Raw genomic sequence first — 24,816 nt, forward strand, 5'->3', positions numbered from 1 at the left:
CGGCTTAATTGAATGCTGCTTCTTGCGATGTTGAAAAGCTGGTATCGCCCAGCCCTATTGAATGATGTGGAATTGCACCCAGTACAATCACCCTATGGACAACTTGGCATTGCTTAAGTTCAAAGAACTGCATTGCACCATAATCTCTTAGTTTGCAGACATCTCTGGGAATTTCTGTATAATAAATAAATATAAACCTCACAATCAAGAGTTAAAGCATCAGGCATTGAGGGGGGTCTTGAAAGGAAACTCTCCCACCCACAGTCAGAGAGGCAGTGACTTCAACTACTCCATTTATCCTTTCTTCATTTCTACTGTTTTCCCGCATACAATACTTGTACAGTGGTACCTTGGGTTACATACACTTCAGGTTACAGACTCCGCTATCCCAGAAATAGTGCTTCAGGTTAAGAACTTTGCTTCAGGATGAGAACAGAAATTGTGCTCTGGCAGCGCGGCGGCAGCAGGAGGCCCCATTAGCTAAAGTGGTGCTTCAGGTTAAGAACAGTTTCAGGTTAAGAATGGACCTCGGGAACGAATTAAGTACTTAACCCAAGGTACCACTGTAATCCATGTTGTGTTTTGCGAAAATTAATCAAAGCAAATCCAGGCAGGTTTTGACTTGGGGACACTGTTTTTTTTTTAAATAATCTCTGTAAATTCCCCATTCCTTTTGGAATTTTAGGTTAGACTGTCTCCTAATCGCATCGTCATTTTTGCCAGTTCGAGATACAGTGGTACCTCGGGTTAAGTACTTAATTCGTTCCGTAGGTCTGTTCTTCACCTGAAACTGTTCTTAACCTGAAGCACCACTTCAGCTAATGGGGTCTCCTGCTGCCGCTGCGCTGCCGGAGCACGATTTCTGTTCTCATCCTGAAGCAAAGTTCTTAACCCGAGGTACTATTTCTGGGTTAGCGGAGTCTGTAACCTGAAGCGTCTGTAACCTGAAGCATATGTAACCCGAGGTACCACTGTATTCAGATAATTTATCCTGCCATTCCTTTTTTCACTTTTCCAATTTCTAGCTATTAATATTCTTGCTGCCGTTGTAGCATATATAGAGAATATGAGCCCTTTGTTTACAGGGCAGCAGGTGGGGTGGTCTGTGATGGGGAGGGTCGTGGCTGTGATGCCAGCCCACGCAAAGCGGCTTGGCAAGAGCCCTTCAAGTGTTGTATCTTTAAAAAGTAAAAATAAAATAAAAATGCATTAGCATCGCTCTGAGATTAGATGTGAAGTGCCATCGAAGGCCTTAGAAACGAAGGGAAGCTTTTAAGAAGTATTGAGGGGGCTACAGAATCACCAGGGATGGGGGGCAGCAGTGGTACAGCACGTACTTGCAAACGCAGGGAATGCCAGCGGTAACAGGCAGCGATTCCTTTGCGCTTTCGCTCCCCTCCTTCTCTAGCTGCAGAACTACATAAAAAGAGTAGGGGGGAAAGGTGTTTGCTCCATACTTCGCAGACTTTGCATCCTGAAACACAAAACAGGAGAAAGAGGTACGGATTCCCTGTCTCCTTTTTTTTCTTTTTGCAAGGATCCCATCATTGAGAGTTATCAGTTAGCACAACAGGAATCCTAATGGCAAAGCAGAGCAGAGCAGAAATGATATTTTTTTTTGGGGGGGGGGGGTTCTCAAGCAAGGTCACCTCCAATTGATTTTGTTTGCAATAAATTCAAATTCATACTTAATGCATTGGGAGGGGGTGTTGGAAGCTACTGAAACATTTAAGGAAAATAGGGAGGATGAATTATTGCTTTGGTAAATGTGTGCTTCTTTCTAAAAGTTGCCCTAAAATGTTACCAGCAAGGCTCCAAATTTATTTATTTTTAAAAGCAAGCAACAACTTCCATCTATGGAAATGATCGTTGCGATTTCATTTAAATTGCTAAAACTCCTGATTAGATTACGATGCTGCCATATCTGAAGAAGTGTGCATGCACACGAAAGCTCATACCAAGAACTAACTTAGTTGGTCTTTAAGGTGCTACTGGAAGGAAAAAAAATTTTTTTTTGATGCTGCCATCAGTGTATACAATACTTTACTGTGTACTAGAGGCTAGGTCAAAATTGCTTAAAATATAAAATTCAACACAAGGGAGACCAAGGAAAGTGGCAGAGATGGAGGCAGGAGTAAGCAGGGAGGCAATGATTGGTTATTTAAGCTTGGACGTATTTAGACTTCATTAGAGTTGATTGAGGATTGCCCCTTCCCCCATATTTGTTCTTAGTTTAGAACCTGGGACTGCAGACTGATTCTTATTTAACAAGACTTGCGCTGAGGCTGTTGTTATCAAATGGGGGAGAGAAAGAAATGCACTCTTCACATGCAGATTAACTAATTATTAAGACCCCACATGCTTCAAGTGCAAGACTTGGCGTTAAGAAATGTAAAAGAATAGATATTGGACTAACAATCTTGCCTGGAAATTATGCCATAGTCTTGTGCTGTTCTCAGTATTTGTGTGTTAGAGTGGGGGAGGTACACTGCACATGCTCAGAGACATTAAGATTTACTTGGCACTTTTAAATGACTGAATGCGTTCTGCGGGTCAGCTCCAGCTCAGATTTAAAAGCTTGGCTGCCTCTTCACCTTTGCCACAAACCCAACTGTGAGCTGGTCCAGGGACCTTCCTGTTGCCAGTTCCAACTTGTGATTGGCATCTTCTACTCCTCCTGCCTCTCTGGCTGTGACTTGCCATCTTTTCTTTCCCAGCTACTCCTTCCCAAAGGCAGCTGTTGCGAGAAGAGGGATGCACCTGCTTCTGCTATTCACCTTCCTTAGTCTCTTGTGTCTGCCGGTGCAGGGCTGGGTCCTTAAGAAACCCACCCAGAATGAGCAGTGGAAGATGCTGGACCGTTTGCAGAACAGAGAGCTGGTAAGAGGGCTCTTGTTGGGGAATGGGAGGCAAGGTTTTATTTAGAATTCGCTCTGCAACACCCGGAGAGTTAACAAAAAAGAGTGCCTTTGAAAAAAATGGGCAGAGCACAACATAACCCCAGCCCACTCCGGAAAACAAGCTTTTTTTCCAAAAATCCTCTAATTATTTACAATTTAATACATTGTTGGCATCTGTCTGTCTTGGGAGACAATTTAATACATTTAATGCATAAAAAGCTTGTAAGTTGCTGTGGGTTGCCTTGGATATGATGAAAGTGCTTAACAAATTTAATAAACAATAAGAAGAAAACACCAAAAGCTACCACTTGTAAGCAGAAAGGCCAACGTTTGTATTTTCTTCAACATTCCCTGTTGAAGCAACAAACCAAACCCAATATGTGGTGATGCACCACTTGACAAAAAGTGGCCTGAGGTCCACAAAAGCTTAAATTTGATAGGATTACGTGACCCAACTGAGTTTTCCTCAGAGTTAACCCATTGAAATTAAAGGTAAAGGGACCCCTGACCATTAGGTCCAGTCATGGCCGAATCTGGGGTTCCGGCACTCATCTCGCTTTATTGGCCGAGGGAGCCGGCGTACCGCTTCCGGGTCATGTGGCCAGCATGACTAAGCCGCTTCTGGCGAACCAGAGCAATGCATGGAAATGCCGTTTACCTTCCCGCTGGAGTGGTACCTATTTATCTACTTGCACTTTGACATGCTTTTGAACTGCTAGGTGGGCAGGAGCAGGGACCAAGCAACGGGAGCTCACCCCATCGCGGGGATTCAAACCACCGACCTTCTGATCGGCAAGTCCTAGGTTCTGTGGTTTAACCCACAGCGCCACCCTCCTCCCCCATTGAAATTAATGGACCTAAATTAGTCATGCCCAATTAATTTCAGTGGGTCTGCTCTGAGTCCAACCAATATACAATCAGTAGCCTTTAAGCAGAGAGGTGATGAGCCACTGCATGTGGTTTTGTGGGCCAGGCCACAGATTTGCCACCCCTGTTTTAAGGCGCCGCAATACTTCTCATTCACTTTGCTGCAAAAGATTCACGTGGCTGTCCTTCTGGAAACATAGTCTCAAGCAGTCCTTTTCTTTCTAGGAGAAAAAGGTGCAAGAACACTGCCCTGTCCCTCCTGTTTCTGCGCGCAAGCGGGAAGTGCAGGGCAGCTCTGTGGACGGGCAGAGCTGAAGCACAGAGAAGCTTATTCCCTGCCTGTCTGCTCCGCGAGCTGCCCTGTCCCTTCTGCTTGCTTGCAAAAGCTGGAGAAACAGGGCGCCTTGCAGAGCTGAGGAAGGGAAGACTTCTTTCCATGTCTCAACTGTTAGCCTGGGAGGCTGAAGAGCCTAATTAAAGCCCCACTGCACCTCTGGCTCATGAGAAGACCCTCTCCAGTGCCCATAGAGGGTGTCCTCTTTGTGCTCCAGGGAGAGTCTTCTCGTGAGCCAGAGGCATGGTGTGGGGAGAGGTGCTGGAACGCACCAGTACCTTCCAGATGGGGGAAAAACCCCTGGCCTCAGGGGATAAAGGCAGGCACCCTTAACTTACAGCCCCACTGGTTAAAAAATGGCAGAATAAAAATTATCCCTTAATATGTCATCTGATTAATTTACCATTAAAAAAACGAAAACGGTTAAAGGAGGCCAGCCCGATTCTCTTCCAAATGCAGCCCACTGAGGAGTCACAAGCTGACAAAATCCACTACTGGATTTGACAAAAGCAGGTTAGTTCATTCCTTGTTGGGCTGCTGTACAAGTCACCAATCAATGTCTCCTTCACAGTTTGAACAGCCCTAGATTAAGATCTGCACGTCTTACTCCAAATAGTGCCCAGAAGGATGGGGTTGAGCAGGTCATATCCACAGTGAGGACGCTGGCTGCTACATCTGTAGTGATGGAGGATTTGCGGTTTGCTGTGCTTGTGCACTTACACACACACATGCACCCCTGTGTGTGCACTCATAGGGCCCATTTTTACCACAAAGTTCCATTAGGTAATTGACTCTCAAACGTAAGAGTGCCACTCTCCTTTCGCTATCTTGTTTTTCCCTTTTGCCCTTCCTCTGATCTCTCAAGAGATACTCAAGTTAAAAGTCAAGAGCTTTCTGAGCTTGGCATCCTGTCTGTCAAGACTCCACTTCCCCAGAGGCCTTCTTAATGCTTGCCGGTTGACTTTGAGGACTCTACACAGTGCCTAGCCAACAAGAAGGCTTTGTTTCTTCAAAGTGAGGAATAAGTGACATGCCACAGCGATGACATCTAGTACAAGGACAGGCATAATAGAATTGTAGTAGCATTGGAAGGAACCAACAGGTTCTGGGCTAGGAATCTCCCCCGCCTGAAACCCTGGAGAGTGGCTGCCAGTCAGAGTAGACAACACTAGACTGGATGGACTTAAAAACGGACCTCTGGAATGAATTAAGTACTCAACCCGAGGTACCGCTGTATAAGGCAGGTTGCTATATTCCCTGATCATTTATCTGGTACTCCCACAGTTGCAAGAGGAAACACAAACTGGAGTGAGATTGTGAAGTGAACAAATCTAGGTTCCAGTCAGGGGTGACCAATAATTTTACATTATTCATCTGTTATTGTTCCCCTCCCCCCGCCACAGTTTCTCAGCGCCCTGCAGTCGTACCTCAGCACCAAGGGTATCCAAGTGGAGAGAACTGCTCCGCCATTTGTCCTTCTCTTAAAGGATCACAACGCTGGGACACATGGGGAGCTGGAAGGGCAAGAGCTGGTGATCATGGAGCCCGAGGTGGATGGCTGGATGAATAAATAAATAGGCATGAACAGCAGGTGAGCATCTCAACACAGAACTACAACCAACAGTCCTGTTGCCCCACAGGCTTGCTAGGGTAGTAATCAGGTTGCCCCCATCTCTTTCTGTTTTTAATAGCTAGCAACGTTTCCACACTTCTGTCTTACCATTTGCTAAGTTCAACACTGTGCACTGTCTATTGGCTGAAGCATGGCACAAATTCAAAATTCAGATCCTGAGTGTTAGATGTAAATTTGCAGATCCAACAGCACATAACATTTTAGCTTTTTAAGAAATTTGCTTAACTTTGGAGGCAATGGTATAAAAGACTGTTAATTCATCCAATCCATATTGACCTGCCTTAGTTTTTAAGACCAATGTCAGAGGCCTTGCTCTCCAGCCTGTTGCTACATGAGATCAGACAGGGCCTTCTCAGTGGTGGTGTCAATCCTTTGGAATTCTCTTCACTGGGGTTCGCTGCCAGCCCAGCCCTGCTTTTAGGTGTCTGTTTAAAAAGACCTATTCTGCCCAGCTTGCAAACACTTCTTTTATCCACCAGACCACTTCCTGAATCAACTGAAAACCATACAGTTAATCAACTAAGATTTGTTTAATTGGGTTAGAGTTGTAATATTTAGTACATTAAAATATCATAAAGTCGTCCTTTTGGGGGTGATGCTGGGAGATTGGCAGTGATAAATGGGGGGATGTATATTATATATTTATACAAAAAACCCCCCCACAACCTAGAGGTTTCATTTTCACCCTCTGAACGCATCACCAGTAGGGAGGAATGTGTGCATGTTGTCTGGGAGGAAGCAAAGTGTTACTCAAGAGGAATCAGAAGGAAATGTTTCAAAATTGATGAATGACTGTTACAGATAGATAAAAGAGGATTTACTCTGCTCGGCTATTCCAAGGATTATAACAATTTATAAAAGCTGTAGCAGAAATTGGTAATTGAACAGGTGATGTGTAGGGAGAAGGGATGAAGGTATTTTGAAATGATAGTTGGAAGAGTTATTTTATTGGGAGACGCAAAGGAGGGAGGAAAATAGAGGGGGCACCTGGGGTGGGTGGAATGTTAGCTTTTAAATTTGTATTGAATTTGTATTAATTTGGTGATAATTTGTTAAAAATTATGGAAAACCAATTTTAAAAATTGGCAAAAAAATAGCAGTTCTTAGTGTGCAACATAGGGTTGAAGTGGGAGAAGCAGAAAGGTTTGGGAGTTCATTGTAGACCATCCTGTGATCCTCGGATGAAGGGCAGTATAGAGATTTACTACTACTTATAATAATACAGCCCACTAAAATAAAGTACAAATGATTCTGGTTCCCATCCTTTCTCTTCCCTGCTAACTGTAAGTTATACATTTTAATGCAATGCTAATTAAATGCTAATACTTTGTCATTTCTTTTTATCCATTCAGGTGAAATGCTGTCTTTAAACAGCTGGTCATCCCCTGAACACCTCTGATTTGCTGCTTTTGATGTTGCATTCTTCCTACATTTGCCAGAGAATTGCTTTTTGATGGTTAGATAAATTTCTTCATATGTATTGGCACATCCTCAGTAGATTTTGCCTAAGCTGAATTTGAGGGCCAGTGTGGTGTAGTGATCAGAATGGCACATAAAAAATGGAGACACAGGTTCAAATCCCAGCTTGAGCACGGCCATGAAGCTCACTTGGTCACCTTGGGCCAATGACTCTTCTTTGTAGCCTTAACCTATCTCACAGGTTTAAAAAGGTAAAGGTAAAGGTACCCCTGCCTGTACGGGCCAGTCTTGACAGACTCTGGGGTTGTGCGCCCATCTCACTTAAGAGGCCAGGGGCCAGCGCTGTCCGAAGACACTTCCGGGTCACGTGGCCAGCGTGACAAAGCTGCATCTGGCGAGCCAGAGCTGCACACGGAAACGCCGTTTACCTTCCCGCTGGTAAGCGGTCCTTATTTATCTACTTGCACCCGGAGGTGCTTTCGAACTGCTAGGTTGGCAGGCGCTGGGACCGAGCAGCGGGAGCGCACCCCGCCGCAGGGGTTCGAACCGCCGACCTTTCAATCAGCAAGTCCTAGGCACTGAGGCTTTAACCCACAGCGCCACCTGCGTCCCACAGGTTTACTGTGCCAATAAACAAGAAACAAGGTTTGAACATCATATGCTTGAGCTTTTTGCAGGAAAGGCAAGATATAAATGTTAAACAAACTGCCTTCTTTGTCACCAGTACTAAACACCATGTACCTTTGGCTGAGAGGGACTTGCCCTTCCTACTTTGTTTGATCCATCTAGCTCAGTATTTTCAACACTGACTTACAAAAGGCTCTCCATCATTTCAGAGTGGACATTCTCACTCCTACCAGGAGATGCCAGGTGACTGAACCTGGAATCTTCCATATGCAATACTGTTCCACTGAACTATGGCCCTTCCCCTGAGGGGAGGGGACTGGCACAGTATGATCACATAAGTAGTTTTGCTGGGTTCAAGAAAGTTTGGAAACTATACCTTGTGAAAAGTTATGTAGTGGTAGAGTGGCTATAAAATGCATTCTGTCTAGTCTCAGAGGTAATGTTTTCTTTATTTCACATATCATCTGGGTTTGATCTCTCTCTGGCATTTTGTGAATGAGCCCCCACTGGACAAACACAGGCATCACAATCATCACACTTTTTTCTTTGGGAGAAAGAGGAAATTATTTCCCCCAAATGTTGCAGGGTGGGGCAGAGGGTTAAATCTGCTGACATGCTTTACGTCTGGATCCAAAGAGTGAGGGAATGGGTGGGCATTATTAGGGATGGGTGCTCAGTGGTGAGAATAAAACTTTCTACATATGTTTGGAAGCATTCCCATTAGTATATGGACACCAAGCATTTTAGGGCCAGTATTAGGAGGACCCGTACAATTTAAGTTGTTCATAAATGAGCCTTAATTATGAGTGAGATGGGCAGGTCTTCTGAACAAGCAACTTGTTCAAGGTAGTAAGAACAAAAAGGGATTGTGTGGAGCACCAAAAATATCATGCCAACATACCCTCCAACATTTCTCCAATAAAAATTGGGGCATCCCATTGCCAAACTGGGTGAATGCGTATTAAAATGGCAAATACAAGATGAGGCAAAATATGGTAAGATCGCACATAACAGCTCATAGAATCTGAACTGTTGATGACTACGTGGGAAAGTACGTTGTGGTGGAATGAAAATATAGACGTATTGTGCAGCAGTTGGGAAAAACCAAACAAACCCTGAATTCCATATTAGGGATCTTTAGGAAAGTGTCTGAAAATAAAACTGCCAATATGATGTAGTTATGCAAATTATGTAACATGAGGCCACGTTTGGAATACTTTGGGTAATGCACATCAAAAAGGATATAGAATTTGGAGGAAGGAAAGGCAACCAAAATAATCCTGGGGCTCGAACAACTCCCTTATGAGGAAAGGTTACAACATTGGGGGCCTTTTAGTTTGGGAGGGGAAATGCGGCTAAGAAGTGGGAACACGAGAAAGAGACATGCACAATTATGCCTGGTTTGGGGAAAGTGGGCAGGGGTAAGTTTCTCACTCCCTTATCGCAATATCAGACCATATAAAGCTGAACGTGGGAAGAGGGAGGACAAAAGGAAACAATTCTCCACGCAATGCCTTGTTTAAAAACTCTGGAACTCGCCTTCGCAAACGCGCCTCGCATTCTCCCCACCCCCTCAGAAACGAGGAAGCACTGAATCGAACGGTGGGGGGACGACAACGACGACCCTCCTCTCTGTGGCTCCTCCCACATGTAAACCAACTCCTCCCATTCTTCATAAGCCCCTCCCTCTCCGGTTAGCTCCGCCCCCAGCACAGCCTTCTTCAAGAATCCCGGGCTCGCTGCGTTTAGCCACTTTTAAACGTTTTCGGGTTACAGAAATGAAACCCAGCCTCGCCCAAACCTTTCAGTTCCTTTAATATAGAGTGGGTTTTTTGCGGTTTTTATTATTATTATTATTTATTTATTTATCCCCCTGTCAGTGAGGCGGAACTTCCGGTTGGGGGAGGAAACGCTTCCGGATCACACGGCGCCTCAGCTGGGGCTTCCCAGCAGGTGGGTGAGAGAGACCCCGGACCCTCGCCGTTCCTTCTTCCCTGCTTGCCAGCGAGGGGAGACGAGAGGGGGGGGGGATATGGGGCGGGGCCGGCCTGCGGTTCGGGGAGCCGTGGGGGCGGGGTGGGAGTGCCAGGGGAAGCGCTTGGGTAATGGAGGGAGCGAGCAAACCCGGGGGAAGGAAATAACCGCCGCACACTCTCCTTTTGCAGAGGTGGCAGCAGCCTCTCTTTAACTGACAGGTCGCCCGCTGATTATGTCCCCACCTCACAGAGCAGAGGCTTATTGTCTTCGGCATTTTTGAAAATATGTTTCTTACGTTTTCCGAAGCATAGATGCTGGTGGGCTGGGGAACAGGATCTTTGAAATTGGGGTGTTTCAGTCAAGTGAGAATATGGAGGTCAGAGGGAGTGAAAAGCGAGAGGTGGTGGTGGGGGATCTGGGAGGTAACCAGGGGGCAACGGAGAGGCAGAGTCCACGAAGCAGCTAGAGATTGGGGGCTGTGGCATAAGAGTCGGAAGGAACCACAAGGATCATCCAGTCCAACCCCCTGCAATGCAGGAATCTTTTTGCCCAAATGTGGGGCTGGAATAATCCCACGAACCCTTGAGATGAAGTGTCTATCAGCTGAGCCACTGGTTGGGCAGTGGTCCAGGGTGGTAACTGGTCCAAATCTCTAGGCTGTCATAGCAGTATGAGGCCAATCCCTATATTTCAGCCCAACTTACCTGGTAGAATTGTTTTCAGAATGAGATAGGCAAGGAGGAGAACTGCCTATGCCATCTTGAGGCCCCTGGAAGAAAGGTGGGCCAATAAACATATAGGGTTTTATCCAATGCTAGTCCGAGTCTCAGATTTGAGAGCCTACTGAGTGTTGACCAGAGCTGACCCATTGAGATTAATGAATCTAAGTTTGCAGATTTGCTAGAACAGAAAATAAATAACATCATATTCTTATACATGTCTACTAGGAAATAAGTCCCACTATATTCACAGGATCTTGCTCCTGGGTTCATAGGATTGCTGCCTGAGTCATATAAATTAAAATGGACAGGGTAGGTGATATCTGTGTATCTACCTAAACAGTTTGAAAGGAGAGACACCCAGGTAGTAAAGATACTATGCATGATCTCCTCAAAGAACTGTCTGAAATGTTAATGCCCTATTACAAAGTACCGTAACTTGGAAATTAGTAAACAACATAACAGTACATCCCAGTGACATTATATATACTGTACAAAAATACTAAGGATTTCAGTTCTTACTGTATTTGAATAGTTTATTTTTAGTTGGCATGTCTATTGAAATCTTTATTACTAGTATTATTATGTTTAGATCTCAGTCCAAGTGGAATTAAATAGGAGTAAGCCCTTTTAACTTAGTTGTGTTGCAGCGAGGGTATTCAGGAAGAATAGCAGAGTACAAATGTTTTATGTGAGTAAATAAAACCACTGGACCTTACTTCCAAATAAACAAACATGGGATTGGGCTGCACATCAAAAGTTTTAAGTAATAAATGCAAAACAAATTTTCATTTTTGTCTTGGGGAACTGTATGGAGCCTTTCTTGCTTGGGCTGTTGAAAAAATATATGATATAGTCAACACATTAGTACTGCAGCACTGCTGCTGTGAAGAGGAGGCAGAAGTGATTACCGTATTTTTCGCCCCATAGGACGCACCGGCCCATAGGACGCACCAGGTTTTTTTGGGGGGAAATAAAGAGAAAAAAAATTATTTCCCCCCCAGGCGCTTGTGGGGCCGGCAGCGGGGAGAAGCGCTCTTCTCCCCGCAGCCCGCCTGCAGATCAGGTCCGGGGACAGAGGGAGGACACACTGCGCCTCCCAACTGTCCCTGGAGCCTGTGGGGCAGGCAGCGGGGAGAAGCGCTCTTCTCCCCGCCGCCCGCCTGCAGATCAGGTCCGGGGACAGAGGGAGGACGCGCTGCGCCTCCCAGCTGTCCCCGGAGCTTGCGGGGCAGGCAGCGGGGAGAAGCGCTCTTCTCCCCGCCGCCCGCCTGCAGATCAGGTCCGGGGACAGAGGGAGGACGCGCTGCGCCTCCCAGCTGTCCCCGGAGCTTGCTGCCCCCCCCCCAGGTGCGCTGCGCTAAGCCCGAAGCTTGGGGCGTGCGGAGCTCAGCGCGCCCCAAGCTTCTGGATGCTGGCAAGGTCTCCGCTAGCCCTGGGAGAGCCGCGTGGCTCTCCCACGGCTAGCGGAGCGCTGCGCTAATCCCGAAGCTTGGGGCATGCGGAGCTCAGCGCGCCCCAAGCTTCTGGGTGCCGGCAAGGTCTCCGCTAGCTGTGGGAGAGCCGCGCGGCTGTCCCAGGGCTAGCGGAGCGCTGCGCTAATCCCAAAGCTTGGGGCGTGCGGAGCTCAGCGCGCCCCAAGCTTCTGGGTGCTGGCAAGGTCTCCGCTAGCCGTGGGAGAGCCGCGCGGCTGTCCCAAGGCTAGCAGAGCGCTGCGCTAATCCCGAAGCTTGGGGCGTGTGGAGCTCAGCGCACCCCAAGCTTCTGGGTGCCGGCAAGGTCTCCGCTAGCTGTGGGAGAGCCGCATGGCTCTCCCACGGCTAGCGGAGCGCTGCGCTAATCCCAAAGCTTGGGGCGTGCGGAGCTCAGCGCGCCCCAAGCTTCTGGGTGCTGGCAAGGTCTCCGCTAGCCGTGGGAGAGCCGCGCGGCTGTCCCAAGGCTAGCAGAGCGCTGCGCTAATCCCGAAGCTTGGGGCGTGTGGAGCTCAGCGCACCCCAAGCTTCTGGGTGCCGGCAAGGTCTCCGCTAGCTGTGGGAGAGCCGCATGGCTCTCCCACGGCTAGCGGAGCGCTGCGCTAATCCCAAAGCTTGGGGCACGCGGAACTCAGTGCGCCCCAAGCTTCTGGGTGCTGGCAAGGTCTCCGCTAGCCCTGGGAGAGCTGGGTCTCCCATGGCTAGTGGATAGCTTCCTGAAGCCTGGAGAGCGAGAGGGGTCGGTGCGCACCGACCCCCCTCGCTCTCCAGGCTTCAGGGAAAGCCTGCATTCGCCCCATAGGATGCACACACATTTCCCCTTCATTTTTGGAGGGGAAAAAGTGCGTCTTATAGGGCGAAAAATACGGTACTTGTTAAGACACCTTCCCCTTCCACATCTCTGTCTTTCACCACTTTCCTCCCAGCCAGCTGAGAGTTAATACGCATTGAGAAATAAATGCTGGCTGTTACTCATTTGCACATGCTGTATTGCCTATTAACTAAATGTAAACGTTGAAGTTAAAAACCAAGCAAAAAAAGTAGGACAGGGGAGAAGGGCATTAAAACAGGGATTGGCATTTCTTTGGCAGTAGTGAAGGTTATTGTATATGCATGCTTGTTCAACCTTTTCACTTCATAAACTCAGAGCAGGACTACAGCCTCACAACAACCCTGTGAGGTAAGTTAGGCTTTGAGAGACTGTTTGACTTGCCCAATGCTAGTGATTTCAGTTTGGGGGCCCCAATTCCACCCTGCTAATGGGAAAGTACTTCTGGGGTACAGGATCTGATTTTTTATTTTGGGATGGTGACTCTGGTAGGATTGTTGCATAAAGTTTCCCTATATATACCATGCTGCCTCCCACTTACCTTTGCCTCTCTTCTCTTTTGCACCCTCCTTCTCTGCCTGTGTTTGCTGGACAGCATGTCGGTTTTCCGCTCAGGCCTGCTGGTTCTGACATCGCCATTGTCAGCACTTTCCTTGCGTCTGGTACCCATTCTTGCCTCAGCTGCCCGGCTGGTACAAGACACGCTCTATATTCACCTGCAGCCAGGACTCAGCTTGACCGGCTCCACACAGCCCCGTTCTACGTATGTCCCTGCTACATCTGAGGTGTACACCCTTATCAGCAAGTTATATGCCAACGCTGACATCCATCGCCACCTCAATGTCCGGGTGCTACTCACCAACATCCTCAACCAGGGAGCTGCTCCTCCGGCACTTGGATCTGTGCAGAACCTCTCCCAACCTCCTGAAGTGGTGCTTACTGACTTTGAAACCAGAGATGGAGGGCAATCCAACCCAGTCAAGCAGCGGCTGGAGCGTTACGCTACCAGCTGCTACAGCTGTCGCCCCAATCTCATCTCTGTTTTGTTGTACCCTGAGTATGAGCTAGAAGTCAGCGATGAGGAGCTGTCCGCACAGCATGAGACCAACGCAACTGAGGAGCCACTGCAGAGCTATAGTGATGTCGTCGTAGGGGGCACTTTCGATAGACTTCACAATGGTCACAAGATCCTTCTGAGCGTGAGCTGCATGTTGGCAGAAAATCGGCTTGTGGTGGGCGTCTCGGACAGAGATCTCCTGGAAAGTGGGTCCCTTTGAACCATGTATGCCCTTTCTCCAAGGTCCCATAAAGCTATTGATGGCTACCAGCCATGATGGCTATGCTCTTTCTCCATGGCTGGAGGTGGTAATGCTACTGAAACTGTAGAAGGGCAGAGCACTCTTGTCATGATTGCAAGTTTCCCACATGTATCTGGTTGGCCATTATGAGAAAAGGATGCTGGACTAGATAGGCTAGTGGGCTGATCCAGCAGGCTCTTCGTAGGTTCTTATGTAATGCTATTTAAACAAACCAAGAGCACTGAATGAGCGAATGCTGTGCTAGAATCAGGGCTGGAAAACCCCAGAATTGGGTGAGAGAGTGAGCAGGATAATTCCCTTGTTGCTTGGACATTTATTTTGGTGCTTAGGAACTTAAAACAATATCTAGCCCTGACTGGAACTATTTCTTACCAGTTAGTTACATTTCCAGGCCTGAAAAAAGAATTCAGATTATCTAAACATTAGCAACAAATGTTTAAGAATTGGTCTAACAGGATGAAGAAATATTCCGAATCCTTAAATACTACCCAGAGACTTTCATATGCCTGGGATATTTTTGACCCTACAACATCTTTTCTGTTTTGATATGAGCTGGATAATTTTGGTTTTCTATCTTCTTGAGGATCAGAAATTTAATCCTTCTGTTTTTTCAGAGGCTAGGATGTGAATTTGGAAATGAGGCTGTTGAGCCACAAGATAAAGGCCCAGTTCACACACAGCATTAAACCAGACATGGATAAATGTGAACATGCAGGTAGTGGTACTCACAGGAAAAATCACAGCTGCTAAGCTCTTCCTCTGGTCCTGCTGTGCTCCCCAGAGCTAGTTTGGTTTAGCGGTACATCTAAACTCAAGCTTAACCACAAGAAGTAAACCAAGAACACAGATAGGCTTGTTTTTAAACATAGGACTTGAATATCCTACACACATGATTGCCCGGGCATACAAAATTTACAGCTGATATCTAGGAATTTGAAGTATTTTTTTCAGACTTGTTAAAACTAATGTCTTAAAAAGTGATGTTAGATCCTTGGGTTTGTTGCTGTTTTTTACCCACACTTGCTATGGTTTATAAAGGTGAATGGATAAAGTGCAGTGATGCTTAAAAATATGTTTGGCACTCTGCCAAACATAATTTATCAGGGTGATTTTTCTAAAGCTTCTAATAGCTTTGCATAATTTGTTTTGCTGATGTTTGCAACTGTTGAGTGTCCCTGTGCCCAAAAGCTCCAGGTTTGCTTTGGTTGGAAAAGCAAGCAGATCTGAATAGGATTTTGGTAGAACAGGGTAGAAGCCTTTTGCGGAAACCACAGCGCAAACAGCTCAGCCTCCCTGTCTCTGCTGCACAGGACAGGAACTGTAGATAGGAAGCCGCCTTATAGCAAGTGGAGCTATTTGTTTGTCTACTCTAGACCAACATTATCTATTAGGAATGACACCAACTCCCCAGGGTCTCAAGCTGAGGCCTTTCACGTCACCTGCTGCCTGATCTTCCTTTAACTGAAGATGCTAAGGAGGATTGAACTTGGGATCTTCTGCATTGCAGTACATGTGCTCTGTCACTGAGCTATAGGAAGAACCACCTGCAATCCTGCATGTCCCCTTTCTCTGGCCACACACAAACTGGAAAAGACAGAACGTGCAAAGAGGATTCTGCCAAAGCCCCTGTCAAGATCTTGCACTTTAGTTCTCATTTGTTTGTCCCAAGCCCTGCACACATATAGGCAACAAGACAGGAAAAGCTAAAGGAAGCACTGGAGAACTGTAAGTGGGAGCTATAACAGAGCTCGCTTATACTTCTTTGGATTCATCACAGATGCACCTATGTTACTCTGATGTGATAAATTATTGGGTAAGATGAGCCTTTTAATTGCTAGCTCAGCAAAACACGCAACCCCTCAAACTTGTATATTTTTAACCATCTTGGGATTTTGTTTTTCCTATAAGCTTTGGGTGCCTCTTACACACAGCAGGAGACACAGTGAGGTGGCAGGTCTTATCAGGCTCAAAATACATCTGTCTGTGATGGACAGTTTGCCCTTTTCTGTAAGCCGCTTGGTGTGATAGCATCCTTGTGCCTGACAGATACTATGTTGGATGTTGGCAGCTAGATTAACTGGTGTGTGTGAGGCATCTCTACAGCACATGTGGGAGAACTTACTGGGCTCTTTGCACATTCCTAAAAATGTCATCTTTCCCCCTTCCTTCTTTCGCCACCTGCAGCCAAGATGCTGAAAGAGCTGATCTTGCCCTTTGAGCAGCGTGTGGCTCAGCTCAGTGAATTCCTGGTGGACATCAAGCCCTCCCTGCGGTATGAAATCTCCCCCCTGTTTGACTACTTTGGCCCGTCCATCACTGACAGCAAACTGAAGTGCATCATAGTCAGCGAAGAGACCCTCAAGGGTGGTCTTGCCGTCAACAGGAGGAGGGTGGAAAATGTAAGTGTGCTGGGAGCCCCAGCCTTGTAAACAAATCGGATCATCAATAAGTTTGGGGGTGCGTGAAATAAACAGAGGCTTTTCTGCCATGGACAGGCTGAACCTCCATATATTTACAGTATCTCATCTCTTTTTAAATCCATTCTTGCTAGCATCCTGCGATGGTGAGTGCCATCTGCTAAATTTTCACCTCCATTCCTAACATATAGTCTCTCGGTCAGCCCAGTGTTCTGGCACTGCTTGTGTTTATTTTCCTTTGAGTCACAATGATTTTTGCTCAGAGAAGATTTGCTCTAGGGGCATATGAATGGTCCAGCTGGGTCAGGCAAACAAACAATGTGGCTTGGCTTCCTGTTTATCAACCGTGGCCATGTATATGCCTCAACATATCTGCTCAGAAATATTGCTAGTTTGGAATTTAATCTCCTTAATCAAAGTAGCTAGATGTAGGAAGCGTTTGGCCTTCTTTCTTCAGTGTGCAGCCTGGTTCACATTCTTGAGAAAAATCTCAAACTGCTCTGTATAAGGGCCTCTTTCGGCTCTGTGCTTGTAGCAATCTGAACTGAGAACATAGATATCCCTGCCGGAGTTGGACTAGATGTCCTTTTACACTTTTTCAACCCTGATTTGATAAATCCAATAGAGAGCATAAAGCAACATCCATCCCTATGTTGTTAATTTACTGCAACTGGTAGTTGGCTGTATATTGCCTCTGAAAATGGAAGTTCTGTTTCTAACAATGAGGGTTTAGTAGCCACCAATCGGCTGCTCTTGCATTTACTTCTCTTAAGAACCCCTGTGTTTTAGCTGGCACTGCACCATCCTGGGCAATGAATTCCATAAGGTCAGAGATGTATTGGGTGAAGAAGTATTTTTCATTCTGTATGTAAAAGAGCTTAAGGTCTCTAAAGTTGCACACTCCAAGTTGCATAACTATACAGATCTCAAGCTTTTGGGGGGTGTTGATATTTTTTTTAAAAAATAGTCTCCTGTCCTAGTTTGTTGTCTTAGACATTTCAAAATATTAAACATAATTTAGCTACGCATTTCTCACCACTGAGGCAGAAAAACCAGTCACCAGGGAGAGGCAGTATAGTGTGGTGGTGGGAGTGTCAAGACTGGGACTGATGGCACCCGGGCTCTAATCCTTACACCATCACAAAATACACTTGGGTGACCGTGGGCCAGTCATGATTCCTCAGCTTAACCCACTGTTGTAATAAATGTGGGATGTAAATACAATAACTAAGCAATGGGTCAAAGGAGGGATTCTCGCACCTTTTCAAACCTGCTTATAGGTGAACTTCAGATTCACATCCGTGTTAGTCGCTGGGAATGATGGAGCCAGGAAGTTAACTAGCAATCTGCTAATGTGCAGCACACAAGCCTGATTTTTAGGTTGCAGGCTGTGTTTCAAGGAGCAGCAGAATCTACCCTGCAGCTGGTTGCCAAACTATGGCAGAGAGAAGGCCCTCTGGTTTCCTTTCTCACTGTTGCTCCTTCCTCACTGGCCCATGCTCTGTTGCAGGGTCTCCCTGAGCTGGCTGTCCACATCATCAAACTGGCTCTTGACCCCCTGCATGGCAGGAACGAGGAAGAGAAGATCAGCTCTTCTAGCCTGCGGTACAGGCTGCTTGGGACTCTGTTACACCCCCCACATGTGAGTAATATCCTGTGGCAATGAACTGGATAGGTTATGAGTTGGCTAGATGGGGTTGTTGGATCTCCAGGAGGAGGCTTACTTGCAAGAATAACAATGACACATATAGGGAAAGGAGCAAATTCTGATTTTCAGCCAGGAAGGCTGCTTTTTGTCTGGCCTGCTAAATGGGCAGAGACTGGAGGTGAGTTAGTTGAACACCCTCCCTTCCCCATCTTATGAACTCTAGCCACTATTTCTTCCTCTCTGTCTTTCCCTTTCCACCTTTCCTCCTCTGTATGCTGCTTCAAGGGGATTAGAGGACTCAAGGATGGGGAGCATACATTCAAGATCAGGATCCTCATGTGTCATCAAGTGTGGTCAGGGGTGTAGGAAGGGGGGGAGCGGTGGGGGCGCCGCCACACTGGGTGTCATTACGGAGGGGGTGACATTCGGTGCACTGGCCGCCCGAGACTCCCAAGTCTACCCCGAGCCGTCAGGGTAAGGGGAGCTGTGCTGCTTTGCCGGCGGCATTCCCCCCTTGCCCTTTTGTTTTGACAGCTTGGGGGAGGCTTGGGAGTCACAGGCAGGTGGCTCGCCAAATGTCTGCCATGGGCAGCTCGTTTTGTGCCTGTGAGCGGCTTGCGCTGCCCCCGGCTGCAGGACGCACATGCCGCTCCGGGCGTATGCTCCACCACTGAGTATGGTACTTGAGTAAACACAGACAGCAACAGACAAACTCCCCAGATAAAGTGGATGCTGCCCACAGAAGAGAGTGCAGAACTTGGAATGTCTGTCTGAGTCAACATGAGCAGAAGTTTGTCTGATGACAGGCCTTTCAGTGTTACAGCAGTGCTGTGGGACGAAACCACGGAACAATGGCTGCCACTTCTCTGCTGTAACTGTCTTAGAGCGGCTCAGCATGAGCAGCAACAGTTATAACAACAAAACTAGGATGTGCATAATTGTGTCTGTGTCCCCAAACCACTCTCTCTCCTTCACCACCCCCAGAAAGATCCAGGTGTCCCTTGCCATCCCTACGTTATTGGGCTGACAGGCGGGTCTGGTAGTGGCAAGAGTTCCATTGCGCAACATCTGGTTCGTCTTGGTGCTTTCCATTTGGATATGGACAGTCTTGGACACAACATCTACCATCCAGGAGGTCCTGTGTATGCACAGGTGGTAGAAGCATTTGGAACAGGTATTTCAGACTTCCTGGGAAATATTTTTTAAAGTCAGGGAGATTAGTAAATTAAGTTGCAAAGGTATGTATGCCTTCAGGAATTACAGCTAAACAATGTTTGGTTATCTCTCTCTCTTCGTCCCCTAGCCCACAGCCTGGTTGCTTTTTGTCTCTAGAAATTATGTATGCCCCCATCCCAATTCCGGACCTAGTTTTCCCTTTTCTATTTCTCTTCTTTTTGTTTTTAACAAAAGTTGCATTGTTCATCAACATGTTATTGCTGACAGTTTCCCCCGAACAGTTAGAAAGTTTGTGAACATGCAAACTCTGGTTTGATGTGAATGATTTTCTGTAGCGCTCCTTTCCTACTGCTGCTTTGCTGCAGACAAAACAAGACAGAGTCTGGCTTGTTACATTGTCTGAACCAGGGCTCATGGTTTGTTCCCACAAAAAAACTACGAGCAGAAAGCCAGCAGCAAACTTTAGAGTTCGGATGATACAAGTTGGGCTCTGGCTTGTTATGTTTGTGACGCAGCAGGAGTGGGAGAGGATCACAGGAATTTTTCTAGCGCACATGAAACCATGATTTGTTTTAAACTATGGTTTCATGTTACATGCAGACTGAACCATTGTAGGTAAAATGCTAATAATTGTATAGCAGTGTTTCTAAAATGGTGGGCTGGGGAAAAGAAAGGAATGGTGGGAGGAAGCTGCTATAAGAGGAAGTGTTTGAGTGTGAAAGGACCTAGGAAGAGGGATGAAAGGTTGGGGTGGGGAATAAGGGCCAATGAAAAGAGAACAGGAGAATAAATTACAGAAGATGAGTAAAAATACTTTGCGATGCCAGCGAATGGAGGGCAGGAAGGGGAAAATATAAAATAGAAATATTTTCTATTTATTACCTCTGGGTTAGCAAATTCTGCCTGAAATATGGAGGCTGAGTCACAGTACCTCCTGATCAAATGCCTGTATTTAGCTCTAGGAAAGCTGAGCTATGGAACCCCTTGCCACCAGAAAAATGCTGAGACATTTCCAAAGAGAGTTTAGATACCAATAAAAATAATGTCCGTAATTGCCAGCTGATTAGGCCAAATTCTGCTTCCATTGTCACCATGTTTTTCAACCCAACAGTGACTGAATTCACTCTTGCATCACTTTTTTGTTACTTGCGGGCCTCAGTAATTTTTCAGTCCTGTAAAGTGGGGCCTTGGGTAGAAAGTTTGAGATCCCCTGCTGTATGGAACCAAGCACAAGTAACACTGTTCCTTCTTTGCAGATATTTTGAAAGAAGATGGAACCATCAACAGACAAATCCTGGGGGCCAAAGTGTTTAGAGACCAGGTAAAAAGCCTTCTGGGTTTGGGATCAATGTTTAACTTCAGCCACCACACCCCTCCCTCTCCCAATTGGCCATCATTTGTTTTGTTCCCCTTTGTGCTTCTGACGCTAGCTTGCCTCTTCAGTCCACAAACTAACAGAACCCTTTCACCTCTGTTCTCAGAATGTTTTCCTCTTTTGTGGGTGAAAGGTACTCATTGGGGAGTAGTGCATGCTGGAACAATTTCTCACTGTACAGTATGCACAGTTTGACCCTTACACTGGGCACTTCAGTGCTAGAAATAGTGCAAGTGCATGCTGGGATACCTCTTCTCTTTTACCATGTATCCCACTGATCTGTTAGCCAAAGGTGCTCTGCTCTGGGATTTTTGCACTGATGTATGTTTTTCTCTCGCCCCCTACCCACCCATGTCCTATCTCGGGCTGTTACCACACACCCAACCCAGATTAGTTTCTTGACCAACAGCCTCCTTTGCCTCAAGATCCTTACTTGCAGCCTCTTTTGTTCCCTCTGCCCAGGAGCAGTTGACGCGGCTCAACAATATCATGTGGCCAGTGATGGCTCGAATAGCGAAAGAAAAAATAGACGAGGCAGCTGCACAGGGTGAGGAGGGATTTGGGTTCTTGGCAGGAGTTGTGGGTGGAGATTCGGGAGTAAATGGGTGCATGAAGGGGCTGCTAGCTTGGCTTTTTCAAACAGGTGTTGGTAATCTACAAGAGCTATTTCCAATCATTTAACATGGAGCCTAGCCACCAAAGCAGCTTTTCCTGGCATATCCTTTAAAATACTGTCCTCCAGTCACTTTGGAAATGGCTTAAAACATGGGTAGGCAAACTAAGGCCCGGGGGCCAGATCCGGCCCAATTGCCTTCTAAATCCAGCCCGCGGACAGTCAGTGTGTTTTCACATGAGTAGAATGTGTCCTTTTATTTAAAATGCTGACCCCTGGCTTAAAATAATAATTGTCAGGGACCGTGCTAGGGAAGGCTGCACTGAGGAGGAATGGTGGGAGCCTCCCCCTCCCACTGATCCTGATCTTGATCCTGAATCTTACCAGGAACAGGAGGACAGTATAGATTTGGAACAGTGGTTTGCCAAGGGACATAGTTCAGAAGGCAGAAGCTGGGAAGTACTGGATGGGGAACAGCTAGGAAAAGAAACACTGGGAAGAGAGAGGGTTAACAGATTCACAGTCTCGCATTCACCCCCCCCCCTCCCCAAAGTTAATGGAGAGCTCAGAAAGTGGCAGAACAAAGCACAGACGGTACAAGATCAGATTACAAGATGTAGAACAGAAGGGGGTGGGATCCTTAATTGGGAGATGTGTTCATTGTTCTCTCATTGTGGTTATTAAAGTTTCTAACTGGTAAGAAGACTCTTTTCCCCTTGTTCTGCTTATCTACTGCCACGGGGGTGGGGGGGGGGGGTAGGAAGCCAATTCCCTGAAGTCTGACAATAATAGCACAAATATAGGATGGTACCTCACACCCAGTCAGGGCATTGGCTCATCTAATTCAGTACTGCCTACACTGACTGGCAGCGGTTATCCTGGTGGGGTTTCAGACAAGGGTATTGTACAGCCCTACCTGGAAATGCCTGGGATTGAACCAGGGACATTTTGCATGAAAAGCATGTTCTCTACCACTGAGCCTTTCCCACATAAGGTGGGGCAAACCCAAGTCCTGAGTCCCTTCTGTCGTTGGAAGGAATTTTTTTTCTGCCTGTCCTTGGAAGTTTCTCAAAGCTGCCCCTGTCTGTTCTGCAGGAAATGCTGTGTGTGTGCTGGATGCAGCCATGTTGTTGGAGGCAGGCTGGGCAGACTTGGTGCACGAGGTCTGGACGGTTATCATCCCGGAAGATGAGGTACGTACTGTTTTTCTCTGTGTCATTTCTGCAGCTGAAGCAAAACGATTCCACTTCTGTCTCTCTCAACAATTTAGTGCATGGCGTTTTCAATGCTGGACCAAAAGCGTAGCAGACACAAACTGATTTTTGAGTGATTTATTATTATTATTTTGGTTGGACAAACTTGCTGGAGTTTGCAGGAACCCAGCTAGGCAAAGGCTGTCTAAAACTCAAAAGCTCATTGTTTGTTTACTTTGGTTGTAAATCGCTTTGAGACTTACAAATGTAATAAACCTGAACCTCAAAGCTTATACAATCCATGAGGGCTGCATCAAATATTGTGGCTTTCTTATGCAGAAAGCACTTCTGTGCAGGGAAAACATGGAAACTGCCTTTGGATTATAGGTTGGGGAACCTTTTATTTATTTATTTATTTTACAACATGCACTTTGCTGTGTGTACATGGCAGTGAAATAGATGAGTGTATGCAAAAGTGCTTTCCATATGTAGAATGTTTACTCTGAATAGTAGTAGTAGTAGTAGTAGTAGTAGTAGTAGTAGTAATAATAATAATAATAACAATAATAATAGTACCCTGCCCATCTGATTGGGTTGCCCCAGCCACTCTGGGTAGCTTCCAACATATATAAAAACATAATAAAACATTAAAAAGCTTCCCTATCCAAGGCTGCCTTCAGATGTCTTCTAAAGGTTATATAGATAATCATCTCCTTGACATCTGATGGGAGCGCGTTCCACAGGGTGGGTGCCACTGCCGAGAAGGCCCTCTGCCTGGTTCCCTGTAGAAAGAGACGCTTCTAATCAGTTTCTGTCTTCTCTCTGTTTCAGGCCCTAAGACGCATCGTAGCCAGAGACAGGCTCAGTGAGGAATCTGCCAGGTTGCGTCTGCAAAGCCAAATGTCCAACAGCCAGCGCGTGAAACAGTCACACGTGGTTCTCTCCACATTGTGGGAGCCAGCAGTTACCTGTGAGCTGGTAAGAGTCTACTGCTGCCGCTATTCAAGAGACCACCCCGCAGCTTCCCTTATAAGCATCCCTTTTCTGAGCCCCTTCCCTGTCAACCTTATCGAATAATCAATCACCTGTCCTTTCTTCACAGGTAGAAAAGGCTTGGTCCCTGCTCCAGAAACGCCTCAAAGAGGAGTAGAGCTTTGAACCGAGATGGAATCACTTCTTCACTCTGCTCCTTCGGTGCTGCCGGTCTGGAAAAGTCTACGGCAGGTGGGCCCCACCCCGGCGAGGGGCCACAGATGAGGGTGGAGGTGGGGGGAAAGGGGAGTTCAAAATGCTTGATGGTGAGAGGACAGAGCTGACCTCCCTCTGCTTCCCCCCCCCCCGGTTGCAAAAAGGCTGAGGGAGAGGCATGAACAAGTGAGGGGTGAGGGGGTGCCTGATGGAGTAAGAAGGATCAGCTTTTAGCATCCAAAGCCATTGATGGGTTTCATGATTCTGATGGAGACCAACCTTTCAGCAGCACGACTGACCAACAACGCCACTCAGAGGTCACAGGGGTGGGGAGGAGCTGCTCTGCTTTAGCCCACCACTGCTCTGTTCTGTGTGCCCTGTGCATAAGCTACACATAAAGACAACATCTCTCAACAGCTCCGTCTCTGCGTGGTTGTGCCTGACACCTTAATACCTGGTGGGGATATCTCTTTGTTCCACAGCGGTTGGCGAACAAGTTCTTCTCTTTTTGCAGTCATCAAAACATTTGTGGCAGAGCGGGGAAAGCTAAAGATGCATTTTCTTGATCTGAGCTTGCGCCAGATTCTAGGGCCCAAATAAATTTATTTGACAACCCTCCCACGTATGCAAAGCTTTTGAAAACAAAAAGACTTGCCATCCTGTTTGTCATGATTATAACTTCAGTTGCTTTAACCTTTTCCTCAATAACTATTTCATTTTTTAAAAAACCCTCTAAAAATGACTGTTCTCTCATGAGCTCTTGCCTTTACCCTGAAGACTAGTTCTTTGAAGCCAATTGAAGATAATTTCTACATTTCCCAACAGCCAATTCCTGCTTCTCTCTCCACGTGTGCACACCTTTGTGATGGCCCTTCTTCACCATGTGGGTCCTTAGTCTTCCTCTTTCTTACTAGAATTCAAAAGTGATGGAGGATATACCATCACCACCTCCATCAGGCCAGCGGCCCTGCCAGCCTTTGGCCTTTCTGTGCAGCATGTCCACTTGTTTGAGGCTATTTACTGGGCAGGCACGTTTTGTCTGCATGGCTGCTGTCCACTTGTGCCACACTGTAGGAAGGGCGATGTCTTGGCAGTAGAACATCTGCTTTG

The 24,816-nt window shown here is 46.7% G+C and overlaps 1 protein-coding gene and 1 long non-coding RNA gene across 3 annotated transcripts; both read left to right on the forward strand.

Moving 5' to 3' along the window:
* Window positions 1–2,022: 2,022 nt before the first annotated feature.
* Window positions 2,023–8,603, forward strand: LOC310829875. Its single transcript, XR_014557393.1, has 4 exons — window positions 2,023–2,880; window positions 5,505–5,692; window positions 7,087–7,394; window positions 7,770–8,603. It is a non-coding gene; the product is annotated as an uncharacterized lncRNA (long non-coding RNA).
* Window positions 8,604–9,588: 985 nt separating this feature from the next.
* On the forward strand, window positions 9,589–24,122 carry COASY (Coenzyme A synthase). 2 transcript variants are annotated; one of them, XM_083708769.1, is made up of 10 exons: window positions 9,589–9,733; window positions 13,373–14,040; window positions 16,281–16,495; window positions 18,024–18,155; window positions 19,146–19,335; window positions 20,594–20,658; window positions 21,175–21,259; window positions 22,421–22,518; window positions 23,350–23,496; window positions 23,621–24,122. In XM_083708769.1, exons 2-10 carry the CDS (start codon window positions 13,374–13,376, stop codon window positions 23,666–23,668), a joined length of 1,647 nt encoding a protein of 548 aa, XP_083564895.1. In that variant the 5' UTR covers window positions 9,589–9,733; window position 13,373; the 3' UTR covers window positions 23,669–24,122. The 2 variants fall into 2 exon arrangements, with proteins under 2 accessions (XP_083564895.1, XP_083564896.1); XM_083708770.1 differs by lacking the exon at window positions 9,589–9,733 and adding an exon at window positions 10,710–10,743.
* The last annotated feature ends 694 nt before the right edge of the window (window positions 24,123–24,816 follow it).

The sequence above is a fragment of the Podarcis gaigeae genome (assembly GCF_964106915.1).
Source record: "Podarcis gaigeae genome assembly, chromosome: 13".
In the NCBI taxonomy this organism is placed as follows: domain Eukaryota; kingdom Metazoa; phylum Chordata; class Lepidosauria; order Squamata; family Lacertidae; genus Podarcis; species Podarcis gaigeae.

Excerpts from the sequence above, each read along its gene's own strand:
- COASY (XM_083708769.1), top strand. The coding sequence starts at position 13,374 with ATGTCGGTTTTCCGCTCAGGCCTGCTGGTTCTGACATCGCCATTGTCA. Across the intron at positions 19,336-20,593 it reads GGTAGAAGCATTTGGAACAG|ATATTTTGAAAGAAGATGGA; the intron begins GTATTTCAGACT and ends CCTTCTTTGCAG. Across the intron at positions 23,497-23,620 it reads CAGCAGTTACCTGTGAGCTG|GTAGAAAAGGCTTGGTCCCT; the intron begins GTAAGAGTCTAC and ends CTTTCTTCACAG.